This window comes from Ursus arctos, unplaced genomic scaffold (genome assembly GCF_023065955.2).
Source record: "Ursus arctos isolate Adak ecotype North America unplaced genomic scaffold, UrsArc2.0 scaffold_1, whole genome shotgun sequence".
Taxonomy (NCBI): domain Eukaryota; kingdom Metazoa; phylum Chordata; class Mammalia; order Carnivora; family Ursidae; genus Ursus; species Ursus arctos.
The window spans coordinates 67,283,825-67,303,004 of NW_026622763.1; the positions used below are offsets into that span (position 1 = coordinate 67,283,825).

Here is a 19,180-nt window from a genome sequence, read left to right on the forward strand (position 1 = left end):
TCAGATTGGGCTTTCAGAAACACAGATCTGGTTCGTTTCTTCCCCGAGACCTTCAGTGGCTTCTCTTTGAGTTTAAGATAAAGTCGACAATTCTTAACATGGCTTACAAGGGCTCACAGAATTTGGCCCTGCATATCCAACTTCTCTCACCAGTCTCTCTTTCTCAGTGTGTATTCCCTACGTTAGCTATGTTAAATATTCTCCAGCTTCTCAACTGTGTTGTCCTGTTCTTTTTGCCTCTAGGTTTATATATAAGCTGCTCTCTTTCCCTAGAGAATTCTCTTCTTTCAACTCTCAGCCTAGACATCATGCCCTCTCAGAAGACTTCCCTGACAGTGTCCTCCACTATGCTCTGGATCTCTTTGTCCTTTTCTCTCTCTAGACTATATGTCCGGAGGGCAGGAGTCATTGAATCCTCAGCATTGAGTACAGAGTCCAGAACCAATTAGGCAAGTGAGAAATTTTTCATGAATGAATAAACAGGTATTTCCAGATTTCCGTTGTTCTTTCCACTAAAACCGTTTCCTACCAGTATGGTCAATATTTTCTTGCTGGTTTTAGTGTTAAATACCCAAGATGTCTTATACTATGTAAGTAATCTCTAAGATATCTACACTATGTAAATATCCCCGAAATTGATCTTATTCCCCCTGTATCATAGAGATGCAGTGAGTCACGTGCAGCATGCTATCTATTCTACTTGATCAAATCTGGTAGCTTTAAAAGGGAACTTAATAAATATCAGTAGCGAACATTTATCTGGTAATATCTATGTGGCAAGCATTGTGCTAAGCGTTCTTCATGAATTTTTTGGTTCCTTAAAATGGTTCTAAAGTTAGTTGAGTAGGGCGTGATCCCAGGTTCCTGGGATCGAGCCCCACATTGGGCTCCCTGCTCTGCTGGGAGCCTGCTTCTTCCTCTCCCACTCCCCCTGCTTGTGTTCCCTCTCTCGCTAGCTGTCTCTCTCTCTCTGTCAAATAAATAAATAAAATCTTTAAAAATAAATTAATTAATTAAAATTAGTTGTGTAGACACAGAAAGATGAAAAGTATCACAGTAAATAAGTAGTAGAATTGGGTTTTGAACTTAGTGTAAATCATAGAGTTAAACCAGTTCAGCTTATGAAAAACCGAGCTGTAAGAGCTGTGCCTCTGTTTACTGCTATGAGTTTTATAAATGCAGTACCTCTGGGATTTACAATTTGAGCAGAGGCTTTGAAGCCAGTGTCTTTAGCTGTCAAATGAGAGGAACCTAGGGTCGTCTGTGTTGGGGATTAAATTAGATGGTACATGTAAAACACAGAACATAGTCGGGAACTGGTGGTACATGGTAATCACCTGGAAAATATTCACTTCTCTTGTTTTCCAGGTCTTCTCTTAGCTTCCCTCGTTGAGCTTCTCTCATTGAACAACCCTCACAGATAGGTGCTCTTCACTTAAAGGAGACATTGCTAAAGAGAAAGTTAGATTTGGAGGTCTAAATAAGTTCTTAGAGAAAAATGGAATGACTAAACAAGTGTACTTTTCACTTAGATTTAGATTGTATCCACATATATAAAGTTCATTCTAGCTCAGTTAATGATTATATTCCATATATTCTTCTGAGCCAAGGGTCCTTGGTCTTGTGGGGGCCTAGAAAGGTAACTATTTTCAATACTTTAAAAATGCTGATTGGGGCACTTGGGTGGCTCAGTCGGTTGGGCGTCTGCCTTTGGCTGGGGTTGTGATCCCAGGGTGCTGGGATCCCTGCATTGGGCTCCCTGCTCGGGGTGGGGGGGTGGTGGTGTCTGCTTCTCCCTCTGCCCCCCCTTCCCGTGGCTCATGCTCTCTCTCTCTCTTTCTCAAATATTGTATATCGACCCACCGTAAAGCTACATGAAACTACCTCAAGATGTCAAATTTATTTGCCCTTGACTCTGTTTCATTTCATATCTTTGAATTTTAAAACAGCAAATTATTACTTAAAAAATGAATTTTGGTAGATGAAATCTTTGAAAACATGAGATCCACAGTGGAGAAATAAGACCCTGATAGGGAAAAACTTTTGAATCAGTATCTCTTATTTCAAATAAGATAAAATATTTTGTTATCATATCTCTTTCTGCTGTAAGAACTGTTACATCTTTTTCTGCTGTAAGAACTTTGGTTTTTAATGATTTACCCTTTGCTACAAATACATAGCTCATGAAACTCGGGGAGAAATATTTTGGATGTCAGTGACCATTTCTGTGAGGAGTCCCTTAGTAGTTTTTAGTGAAGTTACTCAAACCACGCTATTGTGATGTTTGTAGATACAAATTTCATGTGAAGCAATAAGTGAGCAAAAAAACACAAAACAACTTGAAAAAAAGTAGTAGATGGATTGGCACTTAATATACATAAAGTATACAGTGAAAATCATTTAAGTTGGTGTATTGTCCAGGAGGAGGGTGCCCCAAGTTAGCTCTGTTTGATGTAAGAACTTGGTATGTACTGATGCCCTAACTTAGCAGTGATTACATGCTAAAGGCAGTATCTCAAATGCTCCTCACAACAGCCCTAACGGAGAGGTGCTCTTATCTGTACTTTTCACATGAGGAAGCTAACGTTCTGAAGGTTGGGTTAGTCCTCTGGTGTTACGTAGCTAGTAAGCGGTAGAATTGGAACATGAGTGCAGGTCTTTTTTCCTTTCTTCTTCTTCTTCTTCCTTCTCCCTCTTCCTTCTTCCTCTTTCTTCCTTCTTCTTGTTCTTCTTCTTGTTCTTGTTCTTCCTTTTAGATTTACTTATTTATTTTAGAGAGAAAGAGTGTGTGAGCAAACAGTGGGGGGACTGGAGGGGAGAGAGAGAGTCCTGAAGCAGATTCCCTGCTGTGCAGGGAGCCTGACGCGGGGCTCCATCCCACAACACTGAGATCACGACCTGAGCCAAAATCAAGAGTTGCTGCTTAATCAGCTGAGCCATCCAGGTGCCTCAAGTGCAGGTCTTTCTAATTCAAAGCCGTGACAAGTCAGCGTGGAAGAATTCTTCAGAAATTCAGGTTGGGATTACTGGGTAGCACTTTGAAGAAAATTTACATTGGTTCTTTATCACATTACATATAACAAAATAAATTCCTGGTTAGTTAGTCAAATTTTAAAAACAAAACAAACAAGATAAAGCTTTAGAAAAACTAGAGGGTAGGTTTGAGTATTTATCAAATCTCTAAAGCAGAATGCCTTTCTGAAGCTTATAGTGATAGAAGAATTTACAAAATAAAAGTATATAGAACTACAGTATATAAAATTTAAAAAATTTTTGAATATCAATACAAAAATATGAGTTGGCAAAAATTAAGAAAACAGCAACACCCAGCACTGGCAAGGAAAACTTACGGTCTGATTAACCTGTAAAGGCCCTTGGGGGAAGTAGTGAATGAAAAATGTTCATAAAAATGTTCATCCCTTTGCAGTAATTGTACTAGGAATCTACTGTATTGCGTTATCTAAGCTATGGAAAATGGTATTTCTATGAAAATATTTTTGCAGTGTTTTTCAACCCAAAAATAAGAAAAAGAACCTAAATGTCCAATGTGAAAATAGTGATTATTACTAGTTGAACTGCTAGATGAAATGCTGTATGAAAAGTTATATTACCATTATTATTAATGCTCATGAAGTCTGCATTCCATTGTAGATGTATAAGTCTTATTGTCTTTTTTATTTGTATTTTTAGTTAGGTTACAACCGTAGAAATAAAGTAATTGTACCATAAAAGACTGAAAGGAATTATTGTACATTAAAATCTTAATCACGATTACTCGGGCAGTAGGATTAAAGTGCTTTTTTTTTTTTTTTGGGGGGGGGGCCATTTTCTGAGTTGGTGATATTTTATTTACAAACTAAGGAAAAGGACTTATTCTTTGACCCATAGGATGGATTTCCAGATTTCCAGGACTCTGTGCAAACCCTCTTCCAGCAGGCTAAAACTAAGAGTGAAGAACTCGCTGCTCTTAGTTCACAGGTAACGTAAACCACCAGGTAACATTTCATAGTAATATCTGTAGGTTGAAAAATAAACGACTGCTTTAGCTACCTTCAGTTTTAAGCATCTGAGGACTGGATTTATTTCTGGTTGTTTTTGAAATGTCATCTGATCCACACCTGTATCAACAAGATAGCAGTAACAATGTAGTTTGATTTGAGCAGAATCTGATATAGCCATACTTGTAGTTTGTAGTTTTGTAGGAAGAAAGACAGATTCTCTACTTAAGAAAACTTTTTAAAAGAAGCAGTTTGATACCAGGAATAAAGCCATGTTGACTATGGCTGTGTGTAATACAACTCTGAGATAAAATAGTACTAATTCTCAATAAAACATTAATCATTGATATTATAGCTATTGTTAAAGCATTTCTTTTTTTTTTTTTTCTTTTTTTTTAAAGATTTTATTTATTTATTGGACAGAGAGATAGAGACAGCCAGCGAGAGAGGAAACACAAGCAGGGGGAGTGGGAGAGCAAGAAGCAGGCTCATAGCAGAGGAGCCTGATGTGGGGCTCGATCCCACAATGCCGGGATCACGCCCTGAGCCGAAGGCAGACGCTTAACCGCTGTGCCACCCAGGCGCCCCTGTTAAAGCATTTCAATTCATGCTTGAGAAAAAATTCTTACCTTAATATGTATCTTCAGGTGCTTTTGCTATTATTTAATTGTTGTATGCTGAAATTAACATTTTAAAAAGTCATTTCTGCAAATACTACCTTTTAGAAAGCCCTGTAAGTTTTATTCCTGTTGATCTGCCTGGCCACTGCTCTTGGTCAAATTTAGTAGTGCCAAGTTTTGTTTTTTCTTCTTAAGAGGATGAAAAATACACTTCCTCCTCAGAAATCTTACTGAAATTTTATCAATTAATTAGTAGTAAGTTCAAATAAATTGAAGTTACAGCTGCTTTTGATCTGGTTTATGTGCATTCAGAAAAATAGTATAAGCTTTTATCCTATTCTGTGAACTATTTTTTCTTTTATTGACTTTTACTGTTGTGAATCAGGATTTTTATAACTGATTTTACACAGCAGCTTCCTTGTACTACTCTTTTATATGGCATGGCAATGATTCATATCTGCATTTTGACTATTAACCTCCTTGGCAAAATAGCACAAATGCACTGCTTTGAATATCACATATAAGTAATTTAAAGCAGTACATAAAGAAGGAACTTATAAAACACATGCAAAGATGAGTTTCTGTTTATTTGTGTATTTTAAACTTGTCTTCCTATGATTGGTTGGGAAATAATGCAGTTTCATTCCATGATGAAGGGAAAGAGTCTCGTTGGCACTGGTGTTTTTCCTGCATAATTTGCATTGTTTAATTTTGGTGGGAGGTGTGTTTGTCTTGTTCTTCTAGACAGCCATTTTACACCTTTTCTCCCCCAACTACTGTCATCATATCAGAATATGTGTAGTGCCAGATCCTAAAATAAAAATGCCAAGATCTCACCCTGTGTGTTAGAAGCAGTTTATAGCAGATGCTGCTGTTGCTCTGAGGTTCCTTTTTAAAAAAATATTTTAAAGGACTCAGTACTTCGGGAAACAAAGCTAAGGTTATTTTGCCTTTGAGCTGAAATGGAATTCTATAAAGGATGAGCAGGAAGATTTTTTTTTCTTTTGCATAGAATCCAACATTTTATGTTTTAACATGATGATATAGACATCTAAGCATATTTATGGAACGTGTATACCACATGAAGTGTGAACTAATTTAATGAATACTAAATATATTTGCTGGAGTCTGAAATTGGCATCTTTAAACCATTAAAAAAATGTAGAATGTTTTAGTTCCTGATTTTATTTTTGCTTTACTTACTAGCAGCCTGAAAAGGTGATGGCAAAGCAGATGGAGTTCCTTTGCACCCCAGCTGGCTATGAGAGACTGCAGCATGCTGAGAGAAGGCTCTCGGCAGGACTCTACAGGCAGACCTCAGAAGAGCACAGCCCTAACGGCGTGGCTTCTGACAACTCCGATGGGCAAGGTGGATCTTAGATGACCTACGCTTTGAGAGCCAGTGACTATGTGCACTGTACAGAGAAACAAAAGTTGGCTTATTTTTAAATCCTGATATTTTATAGAGATTACGTTATATTTTCCCTATAAAAATTCATTTTTAAATTGTCTCTTTTTCAAGAAAGGAAAGGATTCATCCTGCAAATTTAACTTGCAGTTTTGGGGGCGGGGGAGTTTGTTTATGTATTTGTTTTTACCTTATTATCCCTAAACTAGCTGACACATGCAGTTCACTCCTCTTTTGTACAGGGTGAGTGGGAATGGGACATGTAAACAGTATAGATCCTTTTCCCCAAAGAAACTGATGCCGTGGGAGACGTTTATCATTTTTTAAAAGATGACAGCTTCATATTTTCTTAGACTTCAAAAACAAATTTGTGAAGTTTATAACATTTGGTTCCTAAGAGAATATGGTGACTGCTTCTGTACTGTGACAAGAGTACAGAGATCTGTAGAGCTAGTATAAGAATGGAGAGACTTGAAGAAATTTTGTGTTCTTTCAGCATTAGGTTGGCTTACAGTCCCTATGAAACTATTTGGTGTGGTACGTTGGAAGTTGTTCTCCTAAACTCTTAATTTTAGAAAGCTATGATTCATGAATATTTTTATCATTTAAGAAATTATTTTCATTTTTTTGTATTCACACATGAAGCAAATCTCAGGTCGTCGTCATCGACTCGTAGTATCTTCTTGTGTGCCAAGCACGCTTCTAGGCACTGCAGATGCATCAGTGACGTTAAGGCCCTGCTGCCTTGGAGCTGACACTCTAGTGAAGGGAGATGGACAGTATTTAGTACAGAAATATGTCTTCTAGTTTCAGATAGTGGTGTGTGTTTGAAGAAAAACAATAATTTTGTAGGACCTTCTTGGTTTAATTATTATTATATTTTTCTAGAGCGTGGCTTCCATTGTCAAAAAATAAATAGATTTCTAAGTGAGAATACTCTTCTTAACAAGCATTCTCTACCTGTAGAGTAAAATGTGTCGGCAGATCAGAGTGCTGGAGAAGAGCATTCTTCCTTTTTAAAAATATTATAGAAACTGTACAGTTGAGGTCTTGTTTAACCTCTCTAATCATCCTTGACAGTTAAGACTTAAAAATTAAGCAAAAGCAAAATTAACGAAAGACTGGATGACTCCAATTTGTGAAACCAGGCTAATGTCATGTGGGGTGGCAGTCTGCTAAGTGTGTGGATTTAGGTCTATGACAGAGAAGGCGATTTGGCATCTAAAACGTTTTTACCCAATCTGTGCTAATTCTGTCTCCACGGATTTGCCATAGGTTTTGTCGTTTAGTAATAGGCAATTGCTTGAAGCCATCTCTCTCTCTCTAGTACTTGTTATTATGTGTTAATGACATGTCTTGGTAAACTGTGCACTGGTAAGAAAGTGCCTTACAGAGGGGATGTATTCTGTGCCAGGGTTGGAGTGCTTACTGGAAATCTCAGTCTTTTGTTTAGTTCATGTTTCACTCTTAAAAACGTCCTGGCAGAATTGTAAACCTTGGAACTAGCATGAATTGCCATTTCCTTCCTAAATTATTATTTAAAATATTTCTCTAGCTATTATTTAAATTCTTCAGTGCCTGTTGGCTTTCCTTAGTCCTTTCCTAAGGAGTGTTCAGGCATTTTGTGAAAACTTATTTTTAAGAAAAACCATAGTGTGTGTTTTATATTACTCATATTGCTTTTTTTTCCCTTCTCATTAGGAGAAAGACCTTTGAATCTCCGAATGCCTAATTTACAGAACAGACAACCCCATCATTTTGTGGTGGATGGAGAGCTGAGTAGACTTTACTCCAGTGAGGCGAAGTCCCAGTCAGGTAAGAATATGGGATGTGATTAGAGAGAGTGACACTTGAATAAAACATCTTTAAATCCTATTTTCCTACCTTCCACTATCTCCATTCCTCCTTCCCCCAACTCCCAGCCAAAAAAAAGGGTCATTATTAACAATGTTACCAGTCAGTTTTTCTCTGCTTGAAAATAATAGATTGCCATAATAATGGCCAGTCTTTTTTAGAACATGGTATTCCAAAGAATTGACAGGGAAAAATTCGTGAAGATTGATACTGTTTTGATTAGCTATTACACAAATGGTGCCTTTCATACAAAATTTTAAACCAAATAATACATGGCTGATTTGAGTCATGTAATTGCCTTTTTCCAGCATTCATGCTGTGAAAGTGATGGATTACATGTTTGCTCTCACACTAAGAAAACCTTGTATACCAAAATCTAAACTTTCCTTCCAGATGCATTTTGGGGATGATATTTATATTTCAGAAGTAAATTGAACTCCATAAAAGGATAAGCTGTTCCTTATTATAGTTAGATGTTTATTTTTCCCCAAGAAAAGGTGAGTTAGACAAAGTATTGGAGGGGCCCCTGGGTGGCTCAGTTGGTTGAGCCGCTGCCTTTGGCTCAAGTCATGATCCCAGGACCCTGGGATCGATCGAGTCAGGCTCCCTCCTCAGCAGGGAGTTTACTTCTCCCTCTCCCTTTCCCTATCCCCCTCCTCCCTGCTCATGTGTGCACGCGCACATACATGCACTCGCTCTCTCTCTCTCCCGTTTTCTCTCTCTCTCAAATAAAATCTTAAGGGGAAAAAAAGACAAAGTATTAGAGACCAGCACCGTTTGAAAGTAGTATCATTCCATCTTTGAGTTAAAGTAACTTTTGGGAGTCACTTGAACTCTATTGCTTCATCTGTAAAACAGACATAATTTCTACTGTATAGAGTAGTTAGGATTAAACAGGGTAGCACCTACGAATTGCCTGGCTGATAGGAACTCAGTAAATGGTAGATACTATTTTTATACTCTTGCTAAATTTAAAATCCACTTTTGCATAGAGAGAGTAAATTCATAAATTGAACTGCCTAATTTCAGATAAGCTATTAGTTTTGGTTACACTTCTAGAATCCTTTTCAAAGTGTGCCTGTATATGTGGCTTTGTATCTTCCAGTATTTGTATTTTACATAAATACCAAATTTTATTGTCATTCTGTAGGGTTTTTGTGAGGTTGAAATAACTGTACACACCTAACTCCCAAGGAATGATCCCTGATGAAAGTAGTCTTCATTCTTTATCCCTGTTTCTCCCACCCTAATGTTTCGTGGCTAGAACTTTTAATAAGAAAGAGTTCCATGTTTAAACATGGAAGATGTTTTCTGTCTCATTTTTTCACTGATAGTAATTAAATGTTTTAGCTAGTAACTTTGTTGTATACGCATGACCAGTTTTATTTTACATATTTTTTTTTATCATGTTGAACCAAGCATTAAAGAAAAATACGGTTTCTATGCTAAGTGCTTTTTTGTGCCTTTCATGATTTAACTCTCATGCCACCCTATATAGATATTACTACCTCCGTTTTATAGAAGAAAGACACTAGGGCCTAGAAAGACACTAAGAAAGAAGAAAGACAATAGACACTAAATTCTTATCAGCCAGGCAATCCATGGGTGCTATCTTGTTTAATCCTCATAACTACACAGTACAAAATATGTCTGTTTTACAGATGAAGCAGTGGAGTTGCCTGGAGCGAGTAATTGGCAGATGCAGAATTTAAATCCATAATCCAGGCTCTTAACTGCAATTCTGTAAACATATTTTGTATGGAATTGCAGAATTATGAATAGTTGATACTGTTTGCTATGGAGTTTAGGGGTTTGTTTCATAAATTGGAATTTGTTTTTTGTGGTCCGTTGATTTAAAGTATCAACGCACTGTGTGTTTCCATTTTTATGCAGAGAGTCTTGGGATTTTAAAAGACTACCCTCACTCAGCTTTTACTTTAGAAAAGAAAGTCATCAAAACAGAGCCTGAAGATTCAAGATAGCTGTGATTCTCCACTGTTCTCTGGAAATGGCACTCAATTTAAGGATAATGCTCCATCATAGAAATAAGCCTTAATAACCAACGTTGCCTCATTCAGCTCAAACAGATTTCATAGCCAAAGCATAAGGACTGATCGTAGTATGCGGAAACCAGGAAGACAAAACAACAGCCACAAAGGAGAAAATTGAGAGAATGTTGCAATCTGTAACAAATACTGATCCATTCACATTCCTGTGTAAGTCATTTTATGTGGAAAAGCTTACAAATTAATATTGTAAGCACTCATTATTTAAGAATGTACAATGTATCTGTGTAATTTATAGAAGTAAAATCTAGATGTGGAGACATGTTTGGTCCAATAAATGTGGATACAGTTTATTTTACTTGAAATTTCACTGTCTACTTTTAAGTGTGTTTAGCATAAATATATGTTAGAGTTTAGAATCTTTGCAGTCATTAAGAAAGTTTAAGTGATGTAGCAATTGGCAAGGTTGCAGTGACTTTGGAAAAATGGAGAGCAAATGCTCAGTTTAATCCAAGGAAAATATTGTGGATTTAATATTTGATAAAACCGATTTTGTTTAACAGGAAATGTGTCATTTTTAGTAGTAAAATGTCACTTTTGCTGGCTCAGTCAGGCACATTTATGCAATTAATAAATACTAAAGTAAAGTTAAAAAGAGCAGTAGAGTAGAAAATCTCTCTTACTTAGTTGATTCAGATTGCATTATATCATTATCTCAAAAATAGGAAGCTATTCCTTGGACAGAGAACTTGAAACAAGTGAACTGATGTGTAAAAGCCGTGACTTAAACATTGCTGTTTAACAATGTGTTAAGTAGATAAAGACATAGTAAGTTAACCCCAAATATAAGGATGGTGACTGTTAAAAAGGCTATAATACATTATAGAGTAAGAACCATTTGATATCTAGAAATTCTTGATGTCCTGGATGGAGTCAGAGAAAGTAGGCGACTCTCCCTTGGGGAATGTCTTCCCACCCAGACCATACCAAGTGTGGACAATCACTACATCCACATTTGCAGACATAATTCTGTGGAGGTTTAGTTGACACCTGGATTCATTATTTATTTTACAATTTTGTATACCTTTCCTATTTGTGTATGCAGTTTTTTCTTAAAATTCATTTTAGCTTGAAAGTATGTTTTAATTCCTTCCCCCTATTTAATAAATGGGCTGTGTGCATATTTATGGGGGTGTGCTTAAATGTTATTAATGATGTTGCATACTTATGAGAATTTCACATTGGAATCCATAGTTTAAAAAAATACTGTTTCTACCAATTTACATTTTTTCTGTTGGTTTAAAAGAAGACATTTGACAGCTTTACCTACTTCCTCCAGATTCATCTAAACCCAGATATTGCTGAGAACAGCATCCTGAGTTGGAATATGTGGTGTTTTTTTGTTTTTAGTTCTGCTCTAGGTCATAACTGTGTAAAAAATATTAAGTCATAAACTGTTATACTAAAATTCATCAGCCAAATGTTAGATGAAATGTCTGGACTGTAGTCTCTGATCACTGTCACATATATGATTGCTTTTTCATTTTGATTTGTAGAATAGCTTTATAGTAGAAACACCAGTAAACAACTTTTATACTATTGAAAGGCTCTTTTCCCTACCTAAATGTTTTAACTGTACCATAGTGTTTTGCCCACTGAAGAAGCTTTTTATGGACCTTGCAACTTTGTTGCTAGCTTGAGGTTGATTATTGTGGTTGTATTGTTCACTGTGTGTAGAAATAGTATGAGTACGATTTAAATAGATTGTTCAGTTTTTAATATTAGCCATAGAACTGGTTAGTATCTCAGTAGTTTCATGAAACGTTCCTGTATTCTAATCTATTTTGAGAAATTTTGTGGGTTTTTTTTAATTGTGTCTTACAGTTCAAGTTTGTAGATTTTAATAAGCAACAATTTTTAAAGATGCGGTAATCTTCCAGTTAATATTTATCCGTCTTACATGACCCCTCCAACTGCATCTTTAAATCCATAAATAAGTTTCCGTAAGTATCACATTTTCCTGGTCTTTCAAGCTTAATGATAAGGGGGAAGCACAAGAAAAATTTCAGTAGAATACAGTTTTTATTTTGTAAACACTAATGTATTAAATTTGCTATACATTGAAGCAAATAATATATATTTTTATTTGAATTGTATATATGAATTGGATGTTATAACTAGTTGATTTTTTTCATTGTGTTAGAGGTATTTTCACTGAACCAGGTCAATTGGTTACCTCAGTATTACAGCCAATATAGTCCAAGGGACCATTTCTCCCCAAGTCTGTGTTGTACTTTATTATGTGAAGTCTTTGTTTCTGTGACTCTTAAATCTGTTGGTGAGGTGGGACGAGTGCACTTGCTTCCTGTGGCAATAAAGATTTTCTGTGCCTCACACATTTATGTGTATATAACTTTCTGCAAAACACTTTTCATAGTAGGTGATATTAGCCTCCCCTGCCTCGCCTCTCTGATTATTTGGGCTGGGCTCGGGTGTAAGGGGGCTGGGGCCAGGACTCATGTCTTAAGTTAAGATGAAATACTATTATCAACTATCTTCATTTCTAGGAAGTTATTTGGCAAACAGGTACTCAGTTGACTCTGGTCTGTTGGGGGATGGGGTTTGGTTTATATTGTTCTCAAGAGAGGTTTACAAAGACATTGTAAAAGCTCTCCACCATATCTAACCAACTAAATTAATAAAAGGAATGTTAGGATTTAACATTTATAATATATTAATACTTGTAAAGTGTTAATGTGATGTGGCCTAAGTATTATAGCTAATTATATGATACTGAGCTAACCTATGGTAGAGAATGAGCAAAAGCTTTGCAATGAAGGTTTTTTTGTTTTATTTTTTGAGAGAGTGAGATAGAGGTGGGTGGTGGTGATGGAGGCACAGAGGGAGGGAGGGAGAGAGAGAGAGAATTTTAAGCAGGCTTCACAGCCAGTGCGGACCCTGATGAGGGGCTCGATCTCACAACCCTGAGATCATGATCTGAGCCGAAATGAAAAGTTAGATGCTTAACCAGCTGAGCCACCCAGGCGCCCCTGCAGTGAAGTTTTAGTTGATGCATTTGGTGGATTAATGAAGAGCTTCATGGGGTCCCAACACATGTGCCAGATGGTAGGATGAGGGTGGAGGCCACAGAGGAAACACAAGGTGGGATCCTTGCCCTTCGTGAATCCAGTACCTAGTTGAATGGGACCTAATACCACTCAGATAAAATACAAATTTCAGTGTGTTACAGACTTGGGATGAGTAAGGAGCTGACATTTAAGTGTATTCTGTGTTTACGAGGCACTGTGGTAGTAGGCACTTTACAGGTGAAAGCAAATTGGTGTGATTGAGATGTAGAAGAGATCGGCCAGAACTGGAATAGTTAACAGAAAGAGGTGAGATGTGCTAGGAAGACGTAGTGGTAGTGCATTTCTTTTATTTTGAGGCCATTAAAAAAAAAATTACTAGTTTTAGCCAGTTAGATCTGCTTACCAGGATAACAGTTCTTTTTGATAGTCCCACTGAACCTGTCAAAAGGCAGGGGGGAAATGTGCTTTTTCTTGTCCTTAAATTAGTAAGACCACTTGGGTAAAGGCTTTAGGATTTGGTGATTATGGGGCTACTAGCACCTAGTGTACGTTTCCAATTATAGTTGATGGTATTTAAGACTTAAAACCTAAATAAGCAAGCAAGGAATTTTCTCACCTAGAGTCTGCTCACTTGGTTACTCAAATGTTAAAGTACTGTTGACACAATACCTCTTTCGCTTGTATGTTTGTAACTTCATTAATACTGCACTGAGTCTTCAAAAGAAAATCAACCAAGGTATTAACCTAATGAAACTAGGACGTCTGTCTCTTATAGGAAGTGAATTTGGTTAGTAAACAGCTAAGTTAGAATTGAGTAAATGTTTTGTGTTTGTAACAGCTTCAAGCATATAACCAAATATGGTAGCTGCTATTTAACTAAAAACCACCTTATGGTCCAGCCGTGTGCATGGGTGTTGTTTCAGGGAATCCAAGCTTATTTATTCATTAGTATCTGTGGGTGTCCTCATAAATGAAATTCTCAAATGGGCCTCCAAAAGTAATAAAAGAGTGATCCAATGTCCAGAAATTTATTTTTATTGTAAATATGTTTAATCTTAAAAACCTTGCTGTTAAATATTTCCTTACTAACTCTGTAAGATCATTCTTACTTTACATAGAAGTGATCAAAAACTAAATGCTAGGGCTAGGATTTTTTTTTTAATACTTTTTGAGTAAGCACTGGTTATAAAGCTTTAAAACCTCTGACTTCGTTTCTACTGACCTGTGAATATTAAAAAAGAAAAAATACCTCGAAGGTCTTTTTATTTTTTGTACTCAGAAAAAGCTAATCGGAAATTTATTTTTTAAGTTCAACTTGCAAATCTTTATCAGTTTAGCAAATTTTAATCACTTTTAAGGGAACTATGAACAATGATTGGTTCTATTTACAGAATTGGTTAACTAAGCTCTTTTATTTCTTTATTCTTTCATATTCTCCCTGTCTTTTAAAGGCCACAAAATGTTTAAGTATTAAAACAGCATCCTATTGAATTTTGGGTCTCCTGGTTGTGATATTTGGTCACAATTTTCCAAGGTTATTCTTCTGACAACTAAATAATCTACTTCCAACATATTACTCCAGTAATGTTAAAGGTTTAGTCTTTATAAGTTCATCTTCAATTAAAGGAAATTTGTATAACAATTGGATAAAACTCTCAAACAAGGAACATCAGAAATGAATGACATAAAATACTAATCTTAGGGGTTTTTTTCAACATACACATGAAATATTTAATTATGATCCTTTTTCCATTTTATTCTTTTTTCCCCACTTTATTCTTGTTGCCTGATTCCAGACACTTCAGTGAGAAATTGCCTCTACTTAATTTTTTTACTTTAGTGTACAGCGGCTGTCTTTTTAAGTTTTCCAGTGTAACTTCTCCAAAAAATTGACTTCTTCACAAACTCAAAGTTAATTGAATGCTGCCATCAAACATGTTGCAAAATGCAGATGAAATAAATATAATGCTTGTTCAAGATCAGATGGTAGTGCTGCATAAATGTTGACATCAGCCCAAGAATTTCCCTCATCAACTTAAGAACGAAGAGTGGCAAATTTTGTGAATGTCCTGGTAATCCAAACAATTTGGTAAACAGCCTAGTTTTGCTGTGGGTGAGCACCAATGATGGTGTTAAGTTAGATTGTGCTTCATATGTACACATTCTGAAACTTTATGAGTCATCTTTGCATTAAAAGTTTGCACCTCATAAATTTGTTTCAAGTGCCATGTTTGACACCCACACACAATCCTAAGCAAGCAAGGCCATTGTCTTATAACTGTCACAGATACCCTCTGCTGACAGGTCACTTAGGCTCATGTATGTAGGAAGATATTTAAGTAGTGCATACGTAGGTGGAATCTTACCGGGAACTGGCTCAGCAGAAGCATTTTACAATTTTCTGAGCCTCTCTACCACCCTCAACTGTGAACTGTTAAACCAGACACCTGTGGTCTAGCCCCATCCCCTGCTATTTGTTATCCTTCCCAGAAGACAGGGATTTCTTTGGTAGCATCTTCTACTGTAGGGCCCTTCAGAGTCTTATCATTTTAGTTAACGTTTTTTAAAAAAACACTCATTCCACCTTCAGGTCCCCAACAACATCATGTAAGGATGTTTTCCATCAACAGTTAAGATGGACTGGGTCGTCCTTTTTCTTTCTGAATTCAGCAAGTTACTCTGTCACCAAAGCGTGTCTGCATATTGACTGAATTTTTTTGCATGCATTGACTTAACTCTCAGGTTGAACCACATCTTTGATTTGTTTTTGTTGAGATGACAAAACAGTTTGTATAATGAGAAAGATAACCACAGAGATAGCCAGGTACTTCACTCCAACTCTTAGGGTATCAAAAAGGCAATTTGCACGTATTTTAAAAATTAGCATTTCAAGGTGAGATAAATTTGAGGTTACCTAACTTTGTCAGAGAATAAAAAATCAGTATGTTGTAATAATTGAAGGTGAGAAGAAAGCTCATTTCCCAAGACTTAGAACAGGAGAAAGAAATCACTTTCTCCTGTGTTCCCTTGTTAAAAAGACAACTAGTTCCGCTTTGGAAAACAAAAGATCTCAAACTGAGGCTCATACTCTTAATCTTGTGATTGTGTTACTGCCCTATATCAAACAAAATTACCATTTCCCAGCACCGGGCCCACTGCTATACATTTAATCCTCTGCAACTCCAGGAGGTAATTACTACCCCATTTTGCAGATCACACTGCTAGGAACTAGTAACTTGGGCCAGTCTGTTTGATGGCAAAGTCCACATGCACTGTATCCTGAGCCCGTGTGTCTGGCCTGCACTGTCGTAAGCATTTTGCATTCTAGAACAGTAAACACTTTAAAATGCAGGTGAAGCTTAACTAAACACATAGAAACAACGAGGCTGTGAGTACTGATCAGCTGGTTAGTTGTTAGCAGTGTCCAGATTCCAGCAGAAGCTTCCTAAAGGAAGTAAATATCAAGCCATGCTGAAGGCAGGTATTTAAGTAGAGAAGTAAAAGGACCTTAAACTGCCTGGGACAGGCCCAGGTCGGGGAGCAGGAACGTCACATTCAAGGACCGTTGGAAAACGTTAACGGACTAGAGCAAAGAATTCAAGCAAAAATTTCATTAGAGATGAAACATCTAGAAAAGAGAATGTCCATTAAATGAAATCTTTTGAAACTCCTATGAAGTTCTCCTTTAATTTGGGAAGTAATTAGAAGTTTTTCAGGAGGGTAGTGAAACAGTCCAAAAATGTTTGGAACACAAGAGCAAAGTAATACAAATTGGATCTTTCAAGTGTTCAAAGGAGCCCCCAAGAGCTGGATTCTGGCTCTGATGGATGGAGTAGTGACTGCTGCAGCGCCCAACACTCACGTGGCCAAAGGGAGCAGTGAGAATAAGGACCAAAGGGAACAAGAACGATGGCTACCCAATCGTGCAATAATTCATTCACTCAGCAAACATTTGTTAAGCCATCTGCTTAAAAATATCCAGGCACAACGTTAGGAACTGGGAACACAAAGATTTAAGACATTGTCCCTGCCCTTGAGGAACACTCACTATCTAACAGGAAGACAGCAATCAAGATCATTGATGATAAAGTGGCAGGACTTGATAACAGACTAAAGAAATGTCTGGCTCATGAGAAAGAACACATTGACCAATTGGATGGAGATTATCCATGCCTCTGACCCTGGGAAAAGGAGGGAATAGTAGGGTCACTTTCCAAAAGAGAACTTAGGAAAGAAAAGAGTTTGGCGTTCGATAATACTTTGTTTCATACATGTTCCGTTTTTGGAGTTGTAGATAAATGTGAGTAGGGCTGCCATGTAGGCAGCAAGAAATAGCAAAACAAAGATAATGTAAAAAGTCCAAGCTGGAGTTACAGACTTTTGAAAATTTGAAGTCATTTTCCTCGAGAGACTCCACCAAGAGCAAAGTTTGTTGTATAGATAAACTGATAATCCACAAATAAACCTTAACACCAAGATGAAAGGTTAAGGTGTGTTTTCAGTGTGTTGTTCAGAGGGAGGAGAGACAGGAAGGATTCAGAGAAAGAAACAAATTTGCTAGACTTGTAACCGGATTCATCTAATTCCATTTACATCTCCAAATTTCACCCAGAAATTATTAATTACAAAGAGAAAAAGCTAATTTACAATTGTGAAATCTAGTCCATTCTCCTTTCCTGAACTGAGTGCAAAAATTCTAGAAATAGCACTCTCACTTAACGCTTGCAGTTGTGACCTAGTTAATCCTTTTTTATCATTACAGTTGTGACCTAATTAATCCTTTTCACACCCTGCCAATTTGGCATTATTTTCCTTGTTTTATGAAAGAAAAAACTGCTCCAAAAGATTTAGGAATTCACTGATACCTAGAGAAGGAATTAGCTTACAGGTGATAATTGCTTCTGCTTTGGTTTCTGTCCCTAATGAGGAAGGAAAATTAGACTGTACATTAAAAAAAACACGTTGCCTCCAGCTCCTTTATGTGAGCTAATGTGCAGGCTTCTAATGAGACAATTATGGAAGGGTTGAAGAAGCAGCATGGGCACTGATGGCTTAAGATAAATTCAAAATCAAATATATAAGTATTGTACTTTATTTCTTAAACTGAGGGTCTTCTTTTAAGATAGAGAAACCATGTTTGGTTAAAACATTTTTTTAAAAACTCACGGGTTTTCTAAATACAACAAAAATGATCATCACTGACATTTTTAGGCACATCTATGGACATAACACATAGGAACAATTAAGGTACGATTCCTGAACTCCAAACATTTATGACATAAACAGCGTTATTCTGAACAAATGCAAAGAGTAAGAACTACAGACTGTGCCCACCACCCAGATCCATTCTCTGCCTTCACTCAAGGGCATGAATACCAAAAAATGGATATCACCGCAGGCTGTTGTGGGAGCTGCTTTCCATGGTGAGCTCTGCTTGACCTGCTGAGTTTGAAGGCCTCAGTTGGTCTTAGCCGAGCTATTTGGGATTTACTTGGAAACAAAAGCCTAGACATTGAAAAATCTGCAGCTTGGGTCAGGTGCTCCAGAACTCAGAGCACCTAAAACCCTTAAGCTCCTCATCCCAGCTCCTGTCCATAGTCTGTATCTCAAAAGACTGGAGTAGGATTCTGTAACATCTCATCGGGAACACCAAACTTTACAGCAGAACAGATTTGTGTAAAAGAAAACATTTGTTTTGTTTTCTTTTTCTATGTGTTTCAGTAAAATAACCTTTTACCAGTGAAATACTGATGATTCTCAACCCATGATGCCAGGCCACAATCAGCTGGCTACTTATAATAATTAAAATGTTTATTTTAAAACACTACTTTTATTTTATCACTGCTTATGTACAGTGTTTAAGGCTTCTGAAACACATAGCAAAAATCAAGAATGAAGAGAACGTTTAGACGAAAACAGTCATAATTCACCAATGAATGTATCTTTAAAGATTTGAAATATGTTTCAACTTCTAGAATGTACTTGTTTTCCTCATGCTAAAGGCAGCTTTGAGGTAGGATGAGAGCACTCTAGTAGCTGGAGTTCATACTCTCCCTGATCTCACAGAAACGATGAACTCTGATGATTTTCCATGACAGAGAACTTGTCACATCTGCTCTTCGCTTCCGTCACCAAAGGCAGTGGATGCATGCATACCAGCTAAGGCGGAATACGTGCCCAACCACATTCTGGCAGTTTGGAAGGA

At 36.9% G+C, this 19,180-nt stretch overlaps 2 protein-coding genes across 3 annotated transcripts in view; one reads left to right on the forward strand and one right to left on the reverse strand.

The window, feature by feature from the left end:
- The window catches only part of NAB1 (NGFI-A binding protein 1), a 44,613-nt gene extending 32,331 nt beyond the window's left edge, over positions 1–12,282 (forward strand). Inside the window, exons 5-8 of one of the 2 annotated variants that reach the window (XM_026492312.4) lie at positions 3,889–3,978; positions 5,825–5,987; positions 7,728–7,841; positions 9,774–12,282. In XM_026492312.4, coding sequence (XP_026348097.1) covers positions 3,889–3,978; positions 5,825–5,987; positions 7,728–7,841; positions 9,774–9,862 — 456 coding nt within the window. In that variant the 3' untranslated portion in view covers positions 9,863–12,282. The remainder of the gene's footprint in view (positions 1–3,888; positions 3,979–5,824; positions 5,988–7,727; positions 7,842–9,773) is intronic. The other variant, XM_026492313.4, reaches the window with a different exon arrangement.
- NEMP2 (nuclear envelope integral membrane protein 2) overlaps positions 1–19,180 on the reverse strand; it is a 336,857-nt gene that overhangs the window by 149,942 nt on the left and 167,735 nt on the right. The gene's annotated exons all lie outside the window — the stretch shown is intronic.